The following is a 17355-nucleotide window of genomic DNA, read 5'->3' as shown; positions in this document are numbered from 1 at the left end:
AGTCTCTTCGATCACACTGCTTCCCCATTCTGATGTTTGGTCTGAAGAACAACTGAACCTCTTGACCATGTCTGCGTGCTTTTATGCATTGAGTTGCTGCCACATGATTGGCTGATTAAATACTTGCACTAACCTGCAAGAAACAAAGTGGCTACTGAGTGTAAATATACTTGGATAATAAACTTACTTTGGACTTTAAACATGGAAAATGTTTTATTGCATTCTAAAAAATACATTCTTTTAATTAAGTGTGGAAGTCAGCAGGATTTCAACTGTACAGAATTCTATACAAAATAATACATTTCATGTATTTGCAAATTAAAGATATAAATATAGTTAGTGAATAACCAAACAACTCTGCTAAAATACATAATAAATTAGAAAAATAAATTTGCTAATATTTGCAATTATTCTAATACAGAGGAAGTTTACGAACTTCCAGCAGAGATGGAGAGTGTTCCCAGGAGTTTCAGAATCCAGGGATGTAGCTCCGAGGAAAACGGCCAGCTTGTGCGGATCCCGTTGTGCATTGCAAGTCCTGTTTAAAATAAAACACCGTGTTACTAAAAATCGTCCCGGACGTGCATTTGTTCACTAAAGTGAAAAGTCGCAGGAAGAGTTCGGGGGAGGTGGACGATTTACCTGGAGGAATGTGTTCTGGTCTTGTGACTCTGGGTGGTGGGAGGTAGGCAGGGAAGGGGAGGGGACAGGAGGCTGTTGATGAACGTGGTGCACCCAGGACAGACCCTGGGGCCACCTCCCCCGGCTCACGCCCGCCGTGTCTCGGCCCTCCTCGTTCAGCAGTTCCGTCAGGTGGGCGATGTAGCGGATGGTCAGCCGCAGGGTCTCCAGCTTGGTCAGGCTCTGAGCGGCGGGCGCCACGGACGGGGGCAGGTAGGTCCGCAGGTTGCGGAGGGCCCTGGCCAGTCCCCTCATCCTCAGCTTCTCCCTCTCGCTGGCGTTCTGCCGCTGCCTGTCCGGGCAGCGCGACCGGACCTTCCTCGGCCGGCGAGCCACTGCTGGAGAAGGGAGGCTCGCGTCCGCGCCGACCGCGGGCGAGGATGTCCTAGGGAGGTAGGGAGGGGAAAGCCGGTAGGAGTCGACGGAGATCGGCGACAAGCTGTAGGACGTGGAGTCGGTGAGGCAGTCCGATTCCGAGGTGAGGCGGTTCCTGTCGGCTGTCCCGGAGCCGTCAGACTCTGGAGTCACCCACTGTGTTGTGTCCCAGCCAGAAGGGTCAGGGTCAGGGTCCCAGCTCAGCACACAATCCGACTCAGAGCTGGTGAAATTGGCGTCTGACAATCTGTTCCAGCAAGGGGTAATCGAGGAGTTGTGGTGTTGGGGGACAGTGATGTCCATCGCCCTCACTCCACAAACACAAGCACATACACTCTGACACAGTCACGCTTAGACATACACACCCTGACACATGCATACACTGAAACACACTAACACTGATACACACAGACACATACACACTAAAAATGGCAGTGACACAGACACACACACACACACACACACACACATGCACTGACACACAGGTACAGAGACACACACACTCACACAATGACACAACCACTCTTGCTGTGACAGAGATCTCTGAGCCCAGGGTGCTGGCTGGGTACTGGTGCCTACACGAACCCTGCAAAGACTGAAGGGAGTGAAGCATTTGCTGCTTTTACCCTGATGCTGAAGGTGTGAAGTGACACTTTGAGGATGGGAATCTAACACCTTGAGTAATGGGATTTCATTCCCAGGCTTCAGGGTGCAACAGAATTAAAATAGGGAACGTTCCCCTACAGCTGAAACACTCACCAAACGTCGGGTACACCGGCCGGTTCTCATCCTGTAGCTGTTGATCCTTGTTTTGTTTTAATCCGTCATCTAGAGAACTTTATCCTCCTCCTAAATTCATGTGTGATTAAAATAATCTGGTTATTCTTCACTGGCCAAGTTTCAATGGCCGTTTCCCATCGTAGAGCATCCCAGGTGAGCTGGTCAAAGTTGTCAGTGTGACCGTTTGGCCAACTGAACTACCTCAATCGTGCAACCCACTCCACCACCCACGCACCTTCACTCTCTCTGCCCATGTATGATCACTGAAGAAGCTGGACAGCTCAGGAAACAGACTCTGGACGTGACATTGGAGGGTAGTACGTACATAGAACCTAGTTGAAAATAGTTGAGAAATGTATGGGACAATAATAACACTTGAAAGTCATTTGGATAAAGGCATTGATAGGAACATTTGGAGGGATATGGGGCAAAAATGGGCAAATAGGACTAGTTTAGATGGGGATGGATTTGGACTGCAGGAGTTTGTGGAAATTCGGTATGTCACCAAAGACTCTAGCAAATTTCTACTGAAGTTTGCACCCATACACATTTCTACGGATCTGCAATGTTCTGACTGGTTGCATCACTGTCTGGTCTGGAGGGGCCAATGCACAGGATCGAAAAAAAACCTGCAGACGGTTGTAGACTCAGCCGGCTACATCATGGGAACTGGCCTTCCCGGCAACAAGAACATCTTCAACAGGCAAAGCTTCAAAAGTGTGGCGTCTATCATTAAGGGCCACCACCACCCAGGACATGACCTCTACCATCAGGGAGAAGGTACAGGAGCCTGAAGACACACACAGGGGATTCTGGTTAATTGGGACATAGTGGGTCCTAACCATTTTGGCCCAATTAAGCAGCTGTCCCAATTAGCTGGTTTCATGGAACTAGTTAAAACAGTATAAAAGAGACCGACTACCATATAACTAAGTTATGTATTTAAGTGAAATACTGAACAACTTAGAACACGACCAAAACTACTTCAATACCCGTCACGGCCCGAAACGTCGACAGCGCTTCTCCCTGTAGATGCTGCCTGGCCTGCTGTGTTCTACCAGCATTCTGTGTGTGTTGTTGTTTGAATTTCCAGCATCTGCAGATTTCCTTGTATTTGTTCAATACCTTAAGTTCCTTTTAGTTCGTCTATAGTTCCTTATAGTTATTGACAGAGGTATTCACCCAGTGTTTGTTGGTGCATTCATTTGATTGAATGTAAATGAACAAGATCAGCACAGACACCTAGTGTAGATAATGGATTGCTTTCAATGATTGCATCCTCTGAATTTTCATTTTCATTGTAACATTCAAAATGATTGATAATACGTTTAAAATTTTTCATAGCACCTAACTTGTTGAAGTAGGCAGTTTCTGGCATCTCCAGGTCTGAACGCTTGAAACTGCAGTGCGCAAAACTATTCTGAATTGTCTTACTGCTGGTTTCTCAACAATCACTGCTTTTTGAACACAAACACACAAACCTAGCAATATATAAAAACTGTTCACTCTAAGCACAGAGTATTGTCTAACAGCTACACAAGTACAGGTCACTGATGCTGGTTAGAAGCTGTTTGGCAACAGACTCCTGTCCCAATTAAGTGGCATCTCAAATAAATGAAGAGATTCCCATCTATTTTCTTGATTCATTTTTGTTTTTTAAGATTTCTCCCAAATAAGTGGCTACAACAATTAACTGATGGCCCAATTAAATCAAATCCTCTATATATATATAGTTATCATCTATGATAGAATGGCAGAGCAAACACAATGGGCATAAATATATATAAATAACTGTGTGTGTGTGTGTCGGTTATACAGCACCTAGTAGCCTCTTCCAGCCCTTCAAACCACACTGTGCCAGCAACTCCCCCCCCCCACAACTCTGATTAAACCTAACCTAACCATTGGTCAATTTACAATGACCTTTGGACTGTGGGAGGAAACCAGAGCATTTGGGGAAGCCCCACACATTCCATGGAGAGGAAGTACAGATTCCTTTCAGACGGCACCAGCATTGAACTCCAAACTCTGATTGTAATTGTGTTGTGCTAACTGCTATACTACCACGGTGCCATTGATATGTATCTTATTGAAACATAGTTTATTTTATGTATTGAACTGTACTTCTGCTGCAAAACAACAAATGACACAACATATCTCAATAAAGCTGATTTTAATTCTGATTCTGGAGTTTCATTGCTATCTGACTCTATAAGCTGGATTTGAAGATCTGAATTGCTGGCACCATTCTAGCCTTTAAGTCTATGAATTGTAGATCCCTTGGGCAGAAGTTCTAGGCTGATGTGGCTGATAGGGGTGTACTGCCTTATCAAGAGAGGTTGCATTACGGTCCTAACTACTGGTTCAGTTAAAGGCCCAACAAAGAATAAGCAATCACAAGAGAAAATCTGCAGATGCCGGAAATCCGAGCAACACGCACTAAATGATGGAGGAACTCAGCAGGCCAGGCAGAATCAATGGAAAAAGTACAGTCGACGTTTTGGACCAAAACCCTTCAACAGGACATACAGTTGACATTTTGGGCAGACACCCTTCAATTCTTTGTCAAACATTTATCATCCAGTGGCTGAATAAGAGTCCTTTGTTAAGAATGATGTTTTGGGGTATTTGGAAGCACATGGTAAAACAGGCTGACGTCAGTATAGTGTACTTGAGAGGAAATCTTGCCTGGCAATCTGATAGAATTCTTTGAGGAAATAACAGGCAAGATGGACAAAGGAAAGTCGGTGGATGTTGTTTATCTAGATATTGAGTAGGCCTTTGACCATGTGCTGCACATGAAGCTACCTAACAAAGTAAGAGCTTATGATATTACAGAAAAGATGCTAGCATGGACTGGCAGAAGGCAAAGGGTGTGAATAAAGGGGCCCTATTCTGGGTGGCTGCCAGTGACTAGTGGTGTTCCACAAGAGTCAGTGTTGGGTCTGCTACTTTTCATGTTGCATGTTAACTGTCTGGATGATGGACCTTAGGGCTTTGTGGCCAAATTTGTAGATGGTACAATGATAGGTAGAGGGGGTGGTAGGTTTGCGGGAGCAGGGAGTCTACATAAGGACTTGGACAGATTAAGTGAAGTGTCGGAAGAATGAAGAGGGATTTCATAGGAACTGAATGAATATTGAAAGACCTAGATGGAGTGGACATGGAGAGGATGCTTCCAAATAGTGGGGAGGTCTAGTTCCAGATGGCAGAACCTCAGAATGCAAGGATGTTCCTTTTGAACAGAGATGAGAAGGAATTTACTTAGCCAGGTGGTGATGAATCTGTGGAATTCATTACCACAGATGGCTTAGTATATTTAAAGCAGATATTAATAGCTCTTTGATTAGCAAGGGTGTCAAAGGTTACGGGGAGAAAACAGGAGAGTGAGGTTGAGATGGTACACAAATCAACTGTGTTCAAATGTCAGGGCAGACTTGATGGGCCAAATGGCCTGATTCTGCTCTTTTTGTCTTATGGTCTTATTGTCTTTACACCTGCTCTGCCATTCAATGAAACACTGGTTCATATTTTCTCACAGTACCAATTTCTTGAACTTATCTTCCATCTTTGATTGCCTTAATCAATCTTTGTTCTTAAACAGATACATGGACTGATTCTCCATGGAAGAGGCTTCAGGGTGCTGAAAACTCAACCAGCTCCAAGATGGGCACAAGCCTACTCAACAGAGAATGCTGGCATTTGATGACATGAATATTGATTACTCCTTCCAGTGAACAAATTTCCCTCATTCCTCTTCCTCTATTCCCCAATCTGACATTTCACTTGTTCTCACCTGCCTCTTACTTCCCCTTGTGTCCCCTCCTCCTTCCCTGTCCCCTGTTGTCAACTCTCCTCTCCTGTCAGATTCTTTCTTCTCCTGCCCTTGACCTTTCCCACCCACCTGGCTTCACCTATCATCTTCCAGCCAGTCTCTTTACCCTCTCCCCACCATTTTATTCAGGTATCTCCCCCAGCCCTTTCCAGTTCTGTAACAGGGTCTCAGCCTGAAACGTCGACTGTTCACTCTTTTCCATAGATGTTGCCTGGCCTGCTGAGCTCCTCCAGCATTTTGTGCTGCTGATCTTCTAGTGTTTATGAATCCCTAGAGAAGAGATCTTCAAAAGACAATGCCTTAAGAAGGTGGTATCCAGTTTAAATACCCTTACCATCCATGAGATACCCTCATCTCAGTACTATCATCAGGGAAGAGGAGCTAGAGCCAAAATACCCATAGTCAATTTTTCAGGAACAGTTTCTTGCTCTCCACCATTAGATTTCTGAATGGCCTGTGAACATTACCTCTCTATTCCGCCTTTGCATTCTTTATTTTATCAATTACTGTAACTTACTAAAAAATGTCTTGTACTGAAGTGCTGCCACAAAACAACAAATTTCATGACATATATCAGTGATAATAAACGTACACATGATTTCTGAAGAATCCCAGAGGCTGCCTAACCGCTGGGTGAAGAAACACTGTTCTGAGTGGCCGACACCTCATTTTGAATTGGGGTTTAAGGTCCTGAGGCTGCTGCAGCTGGCACCTAACATTGAAACGTTTTGTAGATGGCCCTGAGTCAGTGACATTTTACTGCTGATTGACTTCCAGGGAGGGCTTGAAAATCCACAGTGTCGTCATTGATTTCGCACCTCTCTTGTTTGGAAAGATCGCTTCACTCCGCTCCCCACTGCAAACCACCCCTCTACTGTTCCCAACCTTACACCATCTCTCATCGTGTTTATACAAGTGCAGAAAGCCCCCCCCCCCCAAGTGCTGGAGTGTGAAAGTGGGAACAGATCTCATCCCATCAATTGAGATGTTCCCACAACCAATGATCTCATGTTAAGGCTCTTTATCTCATTATGTTCTTGTATTTATTGACATTTATTTATATATATATTTACACAGCTTGTTGTCTTCTACACTCTGGTTGATCTTTCATTGATGCTGTTATAGATACTGTTCTATAGATTAGTTGATTATGCCCACAGGAAAAAGAATCTCCTGATACAGTGACATATTTGTACTTTGTTTAATAAAATTTACATTGAACTTTGTACCAGTAAACCTGACTGTCCAATCTTATGCTTAATCCCTGCTGCTGTATCATAGGAAATGAGGCCGTTCTCATCCTGAGGACTCCCTCAGAAGATATGTGGGATGAACAGAGGTTGATTGTACGATTTGAAAACCTCACACATGCATTCAAACCGTCTCTGGCAGAAATCGAGGTATAAATATTAGCAGTTCACAGGGATACCGTCTGGACACCAGACTGCCATCATTGAGAGTATCTTTACATCAGGAGCTACTGACTGATTTGGTGCAGCACTTTCACAATATACAGTCCTGTTCAAAAGTGTTAGGTACATGTACAAGAAATGCTGGAGGAGCTCAGCAGACCAGGCAACATCTATGGAAAAGAGTGAACAGTCGACGTTTCAGGCTGAGACCGTTACAGAACTGGAAAGGGCGGGGGGAGATACCTGAATAAAATGGTGGGGAGAGGGTAAAGAGACTGGCTGGAAGATGATAGGTGAAGCCAGGTGGGTGGGAAAGGTCAAGGGCAGGAGAAGAAAGAGTCCGACAGGAGAGGAGAGTTGACAACGGGACAGGGAAGGAGGAGGGGACACAAGGGAAGTAAGAGGCAGGTGAGAACAAGTGAAAGCTAGGGTGCCTTAGACTTTAGCATAGTATTACACTGTACTGCCACAACAAAAATAAACAAACTTAATGACATAAGTGAGTGATGATAAACTTGATTCAGATATGGGACTTGATTGTGGACTGGGAGTGGGATGGGGGTGCAGGGAAAGGGGAATCTTGGCTGGGAAACGTGGGGGAGAAGGAAGGGAGTGAGAAACACCAAAGAAACATTTTGAAATGATCAATAAAGCAATTGCTTGGACTCAAATGATCTTGCCTGATGTCTCAGGGTTGTGTGTGTCTGCACCCACGCTACCCTACCCCCCCACCCTTTACCCCGGCACCCCTTTTCTGCCACCTGTCTCACTCCCCTCCCATGGCGCTTGACCCTTGCCATTCCCAACATCCTTTGCATTCGCCAGATTTACAAACTTGCTTCCCACTCCACATTGACAAATATACTGTGCAAAAGTCTTATGCACCCTAGTTATAAAATAGTCCTAAGGCTTTTGCACAGTACTATGTGAAAATTACAGTGAACTGTCAGGTCAGCAGAAAAGGTCACTGGTGACCGACTACCATCACAGCACCGCTGCAAAAAAGCAGCCAGAAAAAGATTACTGTGGGCGCTACCCTCCCTGCAAGCCACCTTTTCCCAAAGCTCCCTTCTGGAAAATACAACAGAACTATTAAAATCAAAAAAAACTTTCACACCACCCTAAAAGTTTCTTTCTCCAGTCAGTTAATCAATCAACCATTCGAGTTACCTTCCCCTCCCCCACACCCCTCTATTACTTTGGTCACTGCGATGCACTCTCAACACTTTAACCACTTTTTATAATGATGTTTACATTGTTAATGGTATGTATTTATGTATATTTCATTCCATATCTGTATTTAACCTCTATTTTTAATATAATTCTCTATTATTTATAATTGTTGGATTTTTTGTTGCATGTTCCTAATACATGTCAATGTACGTGGTGGATAAAGTTGATCCCTGAGCTTCACAAATAATCCAGGATATTATGATTAATTTGTGTCCCATCTTCTCATTTAACCCTTCAGATTCTTGTATTACTACTTGCATTCCCACCTCTGTTCTGAGAGTCTGGTGCCTCATTTTGAATTGGTGACCTTTGGTTTTAGTCACCAGATGTCCTGAGGCTGCTATGCGTCTCAGTGCAGCCCTCTTTCTGAACTTGTGACAAGGTTTGATGTCTGAACAGCGCAAAGTGCTCCGGATGTGTTCTTACCAGGGGTTTGTACCATCATGACGTCCTGCTCTCTTTTCTCAGTACAAAGATCAGCATCAAGTTGACCTTTCTGGTAATGCTTAGAGTTACACAACCATACAACACAGAAAGAGATCCGTCAATCACTAAGCTGGTGCTGATAATTTGCACTAAACTCCACTAGTTCCAGTTGTTTCAGTTTCTCAACATCCCCGTCAAGTTTCTACCACTCAACTGAACACTTGAAACTATTTACAGAGGCCAGCTAACCTACCAACCGACTCACCTGGGATGTGAGAGGAAACCAGACCCCTCCACATAGTCATGGAGAGAATGGTTAAACTCCAGACTGACTGCACTGCAAGTTGGAACTGAACCAAGTTGCTCAACCGTGAGACATGTTGTACCAGTGTATGCCGTTTTAATACTCTAGGGTAATGTCAGACAAGTCTCCTTCTTACCATTCCTGGGGTGTTCTATTCCATCCTTTCGGTGTCCGAAGTGGAAGATATTGCATTATCTGAAATACACCTATTACAGTTTCACTTGTTTCCTTGAACATTGCCATATCTCTGCAATGCAATCTCTGTTTCTGAGTCAAGAAAACTATTGGATACATTCGAAGTTCAATGTTTTGTTGTGACTACAAATAGGCTGCTTTATGGTGGGGAGAGGACTGGGGAGAGATGATAGTGGAGGCTTGGTCACTGTTTGTGTACCAGAATGGCAAGGTCTGATGTATCGCCGAAGTTTGACAATGGAGTCAGAATGACAGAGCTCAGAGGAAATAAAAGCTGAAATTTCTCGATACACTCAGCTGGTTAGGTGGCATCTGTGAAGAGAGTGTTGGAGGTCAACAAACCTTCACCAGAACAGACAGATATGTTTTGGAGATCCTCCGGTGTTTGAACAAGGGGACAAAATGGTGGTGTAGCTTTGACAGAGGGGGAAGTGATTGTAAAATCAATTGTGGGGATCAAAATCAAAGTGAGAAGACCACACTAATTTTTAGTCTTTTCCTTTTGCTTCTCTTGCTACATTTCTGTTTTTCCTTCTTTGCTCTTGTAACAATTACCAAAAGAATCATAAGCAAGAAGTTTTATGAATTGCTCTTGACTTCCAAATAACCTTTGGCTTGCAAAGAAAAGAGACATCATGACCATCGCAGGGGCTGCTGAGCGAGCCTCCAGAGGGCTATGGATTAAGAAGCGTGACCTGTGGACAGGGCCTGATTGACCCTGGCTGGGTCGCCTGGACGAGGGCGTCTGATGTTGAAACACCTGACATACCTGATGATCCCAGGTTACATCAATGGTGATGTGTCCCAGCACATCCTCGAATGTATCTCAGCTTCTATTAAATCTTTTCCCACTCACTTTAAATCTCTACCCTCAAGTCTGTGACTCTATAAGGTTACATTCTCTAGCTTGTGACCACCCCCTCCCCCCAACCCTGCATTTATCCTATCTCTATACTTTATCAGGTAGATGCTGTTTGAAGGTTTGAACCTCAAAATAGTAGGGAAGATTTCAAGATTTTATTTGCTTTCTCAGAGATTCAAGCAGACTTGCAGTGACGCTGTTGGGGCTGGGAGGCTGTTGTTTGTGCATCTGGACTCTGGTGATACATGCCCCCTCCCCTTGCGCTCGATGGAGGAGCTACCTTGAAACAACAAGCTCACTCTGAGTGTCAGAGCTACTTGCAGCTTTTCGCTTTAAAGTGTAAAGAAAACAAAACAGTGTTGGAAGCTTCCTGCTGGGCCTCAGCAGTCGAAGTGTGCCTGCTGCAGTGCATCATGGGGAAAAAAACAGCAGGGAAATGACCCTCTTTAAATCTAGCTGTCACCGGTGGTGTCAAATTGAACTCACAAGGGAGATGCATGTGCCTGTGAGTGGAATAAATGGCCTCCAAGCATTATACAGAGATTACACAGGAGATTTATTTAACATCATTCTGTGAAGTGATTCGGGGGTGGGGGGGCAGCTCCCTTATTTAAATACTGATGTTTCATTTGCAAAGCTTTCATCATTGGCCGTATTGTCACATTCAATATTTGTAACTTTCTGACAGAGAGGCATTTATTTATGGGTATCTTGATCTTCTGCCTTTCCTCCATTCTGTGAAACAAGTCACCCCACTTGCCCCTGTGACCACAATAAAATTACACTATGAAAATATCAAAATGTGGAAAGTCTCAGATTTCTGGCAGACCGGGTAAAAAAGAAGAGATTGTTAATGAGGACGCCATGGTTTATTTTGGAAGTGTATGTCTATGTTACTATATTACCGTGGTGGTATTGTGTATCTGTCCTAAACTTCTAAACTTAAGTCAAGACCCTTACCTGTTATAAGTGTACCCACACTTTCAGGAGATTATACTGTATCAACCTGTGAAGATAATGAGTGTAACTGTCAAAGATCTTAAACAATAAGTCATGAATGAAAGGCTTACCTGTTATAAGTGTGCACTAATACTGTCATTTTAGGCGGAAGTTACTCTGCACCAACCTTAACTTCAAAGACGAGTTTACTTAACTACCAATAATCAGCTGCCAATAATCATTACACCAACCAAGGAAGAAATCCTTAAATGAAGCATGCTTTTAGAAAAACTTCTGAAAATGTGTAGCTCTGGTGGTTAATGGTTGGCTTAGGTTCAGTTGTCTGATCTTGGAAATTTACTTGCAATGTTTTGTCACCATATGAGGAGACATCTTCAGTGCGTTGTTGATTGTGGTGTGTCCTCCAAATGCTTGGCCTTTATATACTTATCAATCAGCTGATTGGTTGCCATTTTGGAAACTTAGTTGTGAGGTGGGGAGGAAATGGCATCAGTAATTGGTTTTGTGGAGAACTTTGTGCGTTGTGGTCTGGAATTTTACGTGCAAATTCCTGGCTAAAGTCCATGTAGACAATCTCCACAGCCTTGCTTTCATTAACATTCCTGGTAACCTCCTTGAAAAACTCTATAAGATTGGTTAGTCATGACATACCACACACAAAGCCATGCTGACTCCTTAATCAGTCCATGTCTATTCAAATACTCATGTATCCAGTCCCTTAGAATACCTTTGTTGTAATGTGAGTATTATTAAAAGTAAGTTAATACTAATCGGGAAGCTGTTGGTAACAAGAGGCGGGATCCGGGGTTGGCGGGGTTTTTTACTTCCGCTCTTTTTACCCCCAGTATGCATTGTATATAGCTCTTCCACCCATGCCACATGAGGTACCTGGAAGCCTCTGTACTGTAAATATCATTTGCCGTCCCCGATAAAGATGCTCTTTTGGCCATCAAATTGTTGAGTGGTCTTTTTGAAAAATAGAAGTTACCACAACCTTCAATAACGTTCCCACTACTAATGCCTTATTCACTGGCTGATAATTTGCTGGTTAATATTTAGAGACTTTCTTAAACAGCAAACAACGTTAGCAATCCTCCAATCCTCTGGATTCTCACCAGTTGCAAAGGATGATATAAGTATCTCTGCTAAGGCCCCTGCAATTTCTGCACATGCCTCCCATGGGGTACAAGGGAACACCTTGTTAGGACATGGGGATTTATCCACCCTATTTGGCCTCAAGACAGTTAACACCTCCTCCTCTGTAATCCGTAATGGATCCATGAAGTTGATGTCACTTTGCCTCACTGCTATAGACTCTTTGTCTATCTCCTGAGTAAATACAGATGCAAAAGTTCATTTGGGATCTCCCCATCTTTTCTGGCTCCACACATGGATGACCATTCTGATCTTCCAGAAGACCAGCTGTGTCCCTTACAATCCTTTTGCTCTTAACATATCTGTAGAATCCCTCAGGGTTCTCTTTCACCTTGTTTGCTAGGGCAACCTCATGCCTTCACTTTGCCCTCCAGGTTTCTTTTTCAAATGTTTCCTTGCTTTTCTTATCCTTCATAAGTACTTCCATCTGTTCCTTCCTGCCCATACCTGTTATTCACCCCCCCTTTTTTTTCTTAAACAGGTCCTCAATATCTGTTGAAAAGAGATTTTGAGTCCTGTTATCTTTATCTTCTATTCTGAAAGGCACATACAAGCTTTGTACTTTCAAAGTTTTACTTTTGAAGGCCTTCCACTTACCAAGTACACCTTTGCCAGAAAACAGACTGTCCCAAATCCACTATTGCCAGGTCCTTTCTGATATCATCAGAAGTGGCCTTTCTCCAATTTGGAATCTCAACCCGCAGGCCAGACCCATGTTTATGCATATCTGCTTTGAAACTAATGGCGTTGTGATCACTAGATGCAAAGTATTCCCTTACACTCACTTCTGTCACCTGCCCTGTGTCATTCCTTCATAGCAGATCAAAATTCACATATACTCTCATTGGGACTTCTACATACTGATTCATGAGACTTTCCTGAACACATCTAGCAAATCCTATCCCATCTAGTCTTTTTACAGTAAGGGAAACCCAGTCAATATGTGGAAAGTTAAAGTCACCTATTATAACAACATTATGCTTCTTGTAACAGTCTACAATCTCTCTACAGATTTGTTCCTCTAAATCTCTAGTACTGTTGAGTAGTCTGTAATATCGCCCCATTAATGTGATCATACCTTTCTTATTTCTCAGTTCCACCCATAATGCCTCTCTAGCTGAGTTCTTCAGTCTGTTCCGACTGAGCACTGCCTTGACATTTTCCCTGTCTAGTAATGCCACCCCTTCTCGTTTAATCCCTCCCGCTCTGTCACATCTAAATCAGTGGAACTCCAGAATACTGAGTTGCTTGCCCGCCCCCTCCTACAGTCAAGTCTCACTAATGGCTACAACACGATCATTCCAGGTGTCGATCCATTCCCTGAGCTCATCTCGAACCTAAGGCTGGAGGCTACCTAGATCGAAAGTCAGACATTGCTCCTCCAATGTGAGAGAGGCCTCATCGTGACAGTAGAGGAGGCCATGGCATTCTACCTTTCGTTGCATGATTCAAGCTCCAACCTCAGTTGATCGCAGCTGATCCAAGCCGCTAAGAGGCAGAAACCCTGGTGAAACAATGTGTAGAGACTCTTGTGCCCCATTTCTTCTGAGGTTCCATCAACTGTACCCTGGGGAATCCACAGGAAGGCTTCAAGGAACTGGCTCATTGTAGAAGCATCACAGCCACATGCAGCTCACATCTCAGATGCTGCTGTAGCAAACAGTAGAGCACTGACTGTGCCCAGTGCCGTTTCGCATCCCAGCTCTAGTTTGCAGACAGTTGCATTATCAGTGTATTTTGGAAGTGATACAGTGGACTTTAGAGACCTCAATGATAATTGAAATCTTCTCTCACTTCAGACTTTTGTATATGACTTAAGAATCCTCTGCATTCAGGGTGCCATTGCAACCAGCAGTATTGCTCATTGATCCCAAAGATATGAGAGCTAGTGTTCAGAGTCCCATTATTGGTGTGCCTGGATTTCTTACATTTTCAATTTTGGATAAGGAATACTTAACCTGTACAACAATAAATACAGTGACAAGTGTCAATATTTCAGAGGATCCGTCCTAGGCCCAGCACATAAGTGCAATTACAAAGCAAGCATGGCAGAATCTCTACTTCACCAGGAGTTTGCAAAGATCCAGCATGATATCTAAAACTTTTACAAATCTCTATAGATGTGTAGAGGAGAGTATATTAACTGGCTGCATCATAGCCTGGTAAGGAAACACCAATGGCCTTGATCAGAAAATCCTATAAAAAGTAGTGGAGCTGGCAAAGTTCTCCATGGGTAAAGCCCTCTCCACTATTGAGCACATCGACATGACATGCTGTCACAGGAAAACAGTATCCATCATCAGGGACCACCACCACCCAGGACATTCTCATTGCTGCCATCAGGAAGAAGCTAAAGGACTCACACCACCAGGTTCAGGAATAGTTATCCATCAGGCTCTTGAACCAAAAGGGATAACTTCACTCAACTTCACTTGCCCCATCATTGAAATGTTCCCACAACCTATGGACTCACTTTTGAGGACTCTTCATCTCTTGCTCTCAATATTTTTTATTTATTTATTGATAATTATTATTTACTTCTTTTTGTATTTGCAGTTTGTTGTGTTCTGCACACTGGTTGAATGTCCACATTGGTGTGGTCTTTTATTGATTATGTTATGATTATAATTCTATAGATTTATTGATTCTAGGGTTGTATATGGTGACATATATGTACTATGATAATAAATTTACTTTGACCTTTGAACTTTAAGAAGAAACACTGAAGTGACAGTAATGGAAGAGGTAGAATTAAGGGTTGAAAAGGATGGCAGCACCACCACGAAGATGTGAAAGAGGTGATTGGTCTGGAAAGAGGAGGTAAAGCCTGCTCTTCTCATCCATTCTGCCTCATGAATTTAAGCGGCTCCACCATCAAAGATGTTTTTCACTCCATGTGTGAGCAAGCTCCACATTCTAATACTTCCAGCAATAAAATTTTCTCTGCATTCCATCCATGGGCATTAGGCTCCGTGCTTTCAGGACACCTTCAAAAGGTGATGCATCAAAAAAGCGGCATCTATCAACAAGGACCGTCGTCACCCAGGGCATGCCCTCTTCTCCTTACTACCATCAGAGGAGAGGTACAGGAGACTGATGACATACACTAAATGTTTTAGAAACTTCTTCTTCCCCTCAATGGACAATGAACCAACCCATGAACACTACCTGACCATTTTTGTCCTCTTTTTGTGGTACTTATGTAATATATATATAAAATTTGTAATTAATAGTTTGTTTTTATGTATTGCGCTATAATGGTGGTTGTCCATCATATCTGATGATGACAGGAAACTTGTGCAGGAGAGTTCTTTAGATGGAAAAGCCATCACACTGGGCCATTTCCACTCTCTCAACCTCAGAAGTCTGGGTGCAGTGGTACGAACAAACACTGAGGTCTTCCTTGGTTCCAGTGGATGATCATGACACTTTCTGTGCCTTGTCAAGCCCTTTGCTCCCCACGGAGCGTTGCAGTACCAGTTTCCCAGCCATTGAATCTCACTGTAGATCTCATCCACCCAGTCTGCTGGAGCTGACTTTGCATGCTTGGACAGGCATGTCCCTATCTCAGCGGGGTATGAGATCGCCTGCTACACTCAGCTGGTTTAGCCCGCCTGTCGAAGCAGTGCACCTGGTTATGGCCACTGTCACATGCGAACAGCTACTTGGAGCCACTGGTGTGAGCTAAGTTTCTGGAGGGGACCAAAGGTGAGTGAGCTGCCCTCGAATGGACACAAGAAGTCCCTTCACCAGAGGTGCTAACCCTCCCTGGACACCCATTATACACCTTGCACTGCAATACATAATAATGCCCTGCTTTGATGCAATACAACAAATTTCACAACATATGTCAGTAATATGAAACCAGATTCTGATTCTGATCAAATTTGTTTATTTACAGCCACCTGATTTGTCTTTGCCTGCATGCAAAAGCATCCTCTTCCTGTCTCTTTGGAGCTCAGGGACCAGAGGAGAGGGTCGGTGCTCTACAACATTTTACTCTGCTCTCCTCGGCTGAGGCTGTGAAACTGCTCCGGCTGCTACTCGCTTCCTCTATGCAAGCTTCATGGTAATTTGCCCCGCTATATAACAAACTGAGGCCGAGGTTTTGGGCCTACTTTGGCTGCTCCAGGGATTTGGGTCCATGGACTTAATTTAGTTTGGCATGCTGTTGCTTCCTTCTATTATTTACATGATTTGTGTTTTTTTTTCCCCTCTTTCTCTGTGCATTGGATGTTGGACTTTTTAAAAATGGGGTTCTTTTGGGGTTTGTGCTTTATGGCCGCCTGTAAGCAGACAATTATCCATCCTTTGATAATAAATGTACTTTGAATCCTTGAATCTGTGTTTTAAATTAACTTTCTGAGATTGTTAGGAAGTCCTCTGGGCCAGTGAAATAAGCTTTGTGTTTGAAAATTCACTCGCAAAGTCCAGACCCCAAAACTTAGCTTAAAAGCTAAAGCAAAAAGGCCTTAATATGCCGGCAGAAGCCACTGAATTTCTGACCCCCCATCTTGGGATTGTGCCTTAAAATTTAATAGACATTGGAAGCCAGTTGATGGTGCAAGTCTTTCACACTTCGAGCTGGACTGCAATGATATAAGAGTAGCTACAAATATCTGTAAAACCTGAAAAAAACACTGGCTTTGAGTCACCTCACACCTCCCCAGTAATGAGTTCACACCATGTGCTTGGGACCATTTCACACACCCATAAACCTCTGAAATCCTGTTTGAACAAGTGACCGGGGGTGACGTGTATGTGAGAAAGTGTAAGCTTGGGAACTAAAGTGTTGTCATACATGCAGACTGTCTCTTATATTTAGAAAATTTCTGTGTCTGGAAGTAACCATCTTTTGCTCATTGTAACTTCAAAGCTGATTGGCAGAGGTTTTTACAGGTCAAGTATGGCAGGAATCAAACACTGAATTCATCTTAAATAAAACCACTATAATTGATCTTATCTCTTTATGTGCTTCTACAAGTAAGGTCCAGCACAGATACAGCAGAGCCTGTGTTATAGCTCCTTCTTTACAACAGAAATATTCCCAATGAGGCAAACTACAGGTTAGGCACAAAGCAATACTCTTTCTGCACAGGTCTATCAAGCACTCCTGTGAAATATCAGGTTAAATTTG

At 43.4% G+C, this 17355-nt stretch overlaps 1 protein-coding gene across 1 annotated transcript; it reads right to left on the bottom strand.

Moving 5' to 3' along the window:
* Positions 1 to 264: 264 nt before the first annotated feature.
* LOC132382360 (mesoderm posterior protein 1-like) lies at positions 265 to 8804 on the bottom strand. Its single transcript, XM_059952480.1, has 3 exons — positions 8743 to 8804; positions 643 to 1905; positions 265 to 538 (listed from the first exon to the last, which is right to left on the bottom strand). Exons 2-3 carry the CDS (start codon positions 1357 to 1359, stop codon positions 470 to 472), a joined length of 786 nt encoding a protein of 261 aa, XP_059808463.1. The 5' UTR covers positions 1360 to 1905; positions 8743 to 8804; the 3' UTR covers positions 265 to 469.
* Positions 8805 to 17355: the final 8551 nt, after the last annotated feature.

Source organism: Hypanus sabinus, chromosome 28, assembly GCF_030144855.1.
Source record: "Hypanus sabinus isolate sHypSab1 chromosome 28, sHypSab1.hap1, whole genome shotgun sequence".
Lineage (NCBI taxonomy): Eukaryota > Metazoa > Chordata > Chondrichthyes > Myliobatiformes > Dasyatidae > Hypanus > Hypanus sabinus.
The sequence above is the reverse complement of the archived record's forward strand: the minus strand, read 5'-3'. Positions and strand labels throughout refer to the sequence as shown.

Coding starts and splice junctions, on each gene's coding strand:
- LOC132382360 (XM_059952480.1), bottom strand. CDS start 1,359: ATGGACATCACTGTCCCCCAACACCACAACTCCTCGATTACCCCTTGC. Junction 539..642: donor ACCAGAACACATTCCTCCAG/GTAAATCGTCCA, acceptor TATTTTAAACAG/GACTTGCAATGCACAACGGG.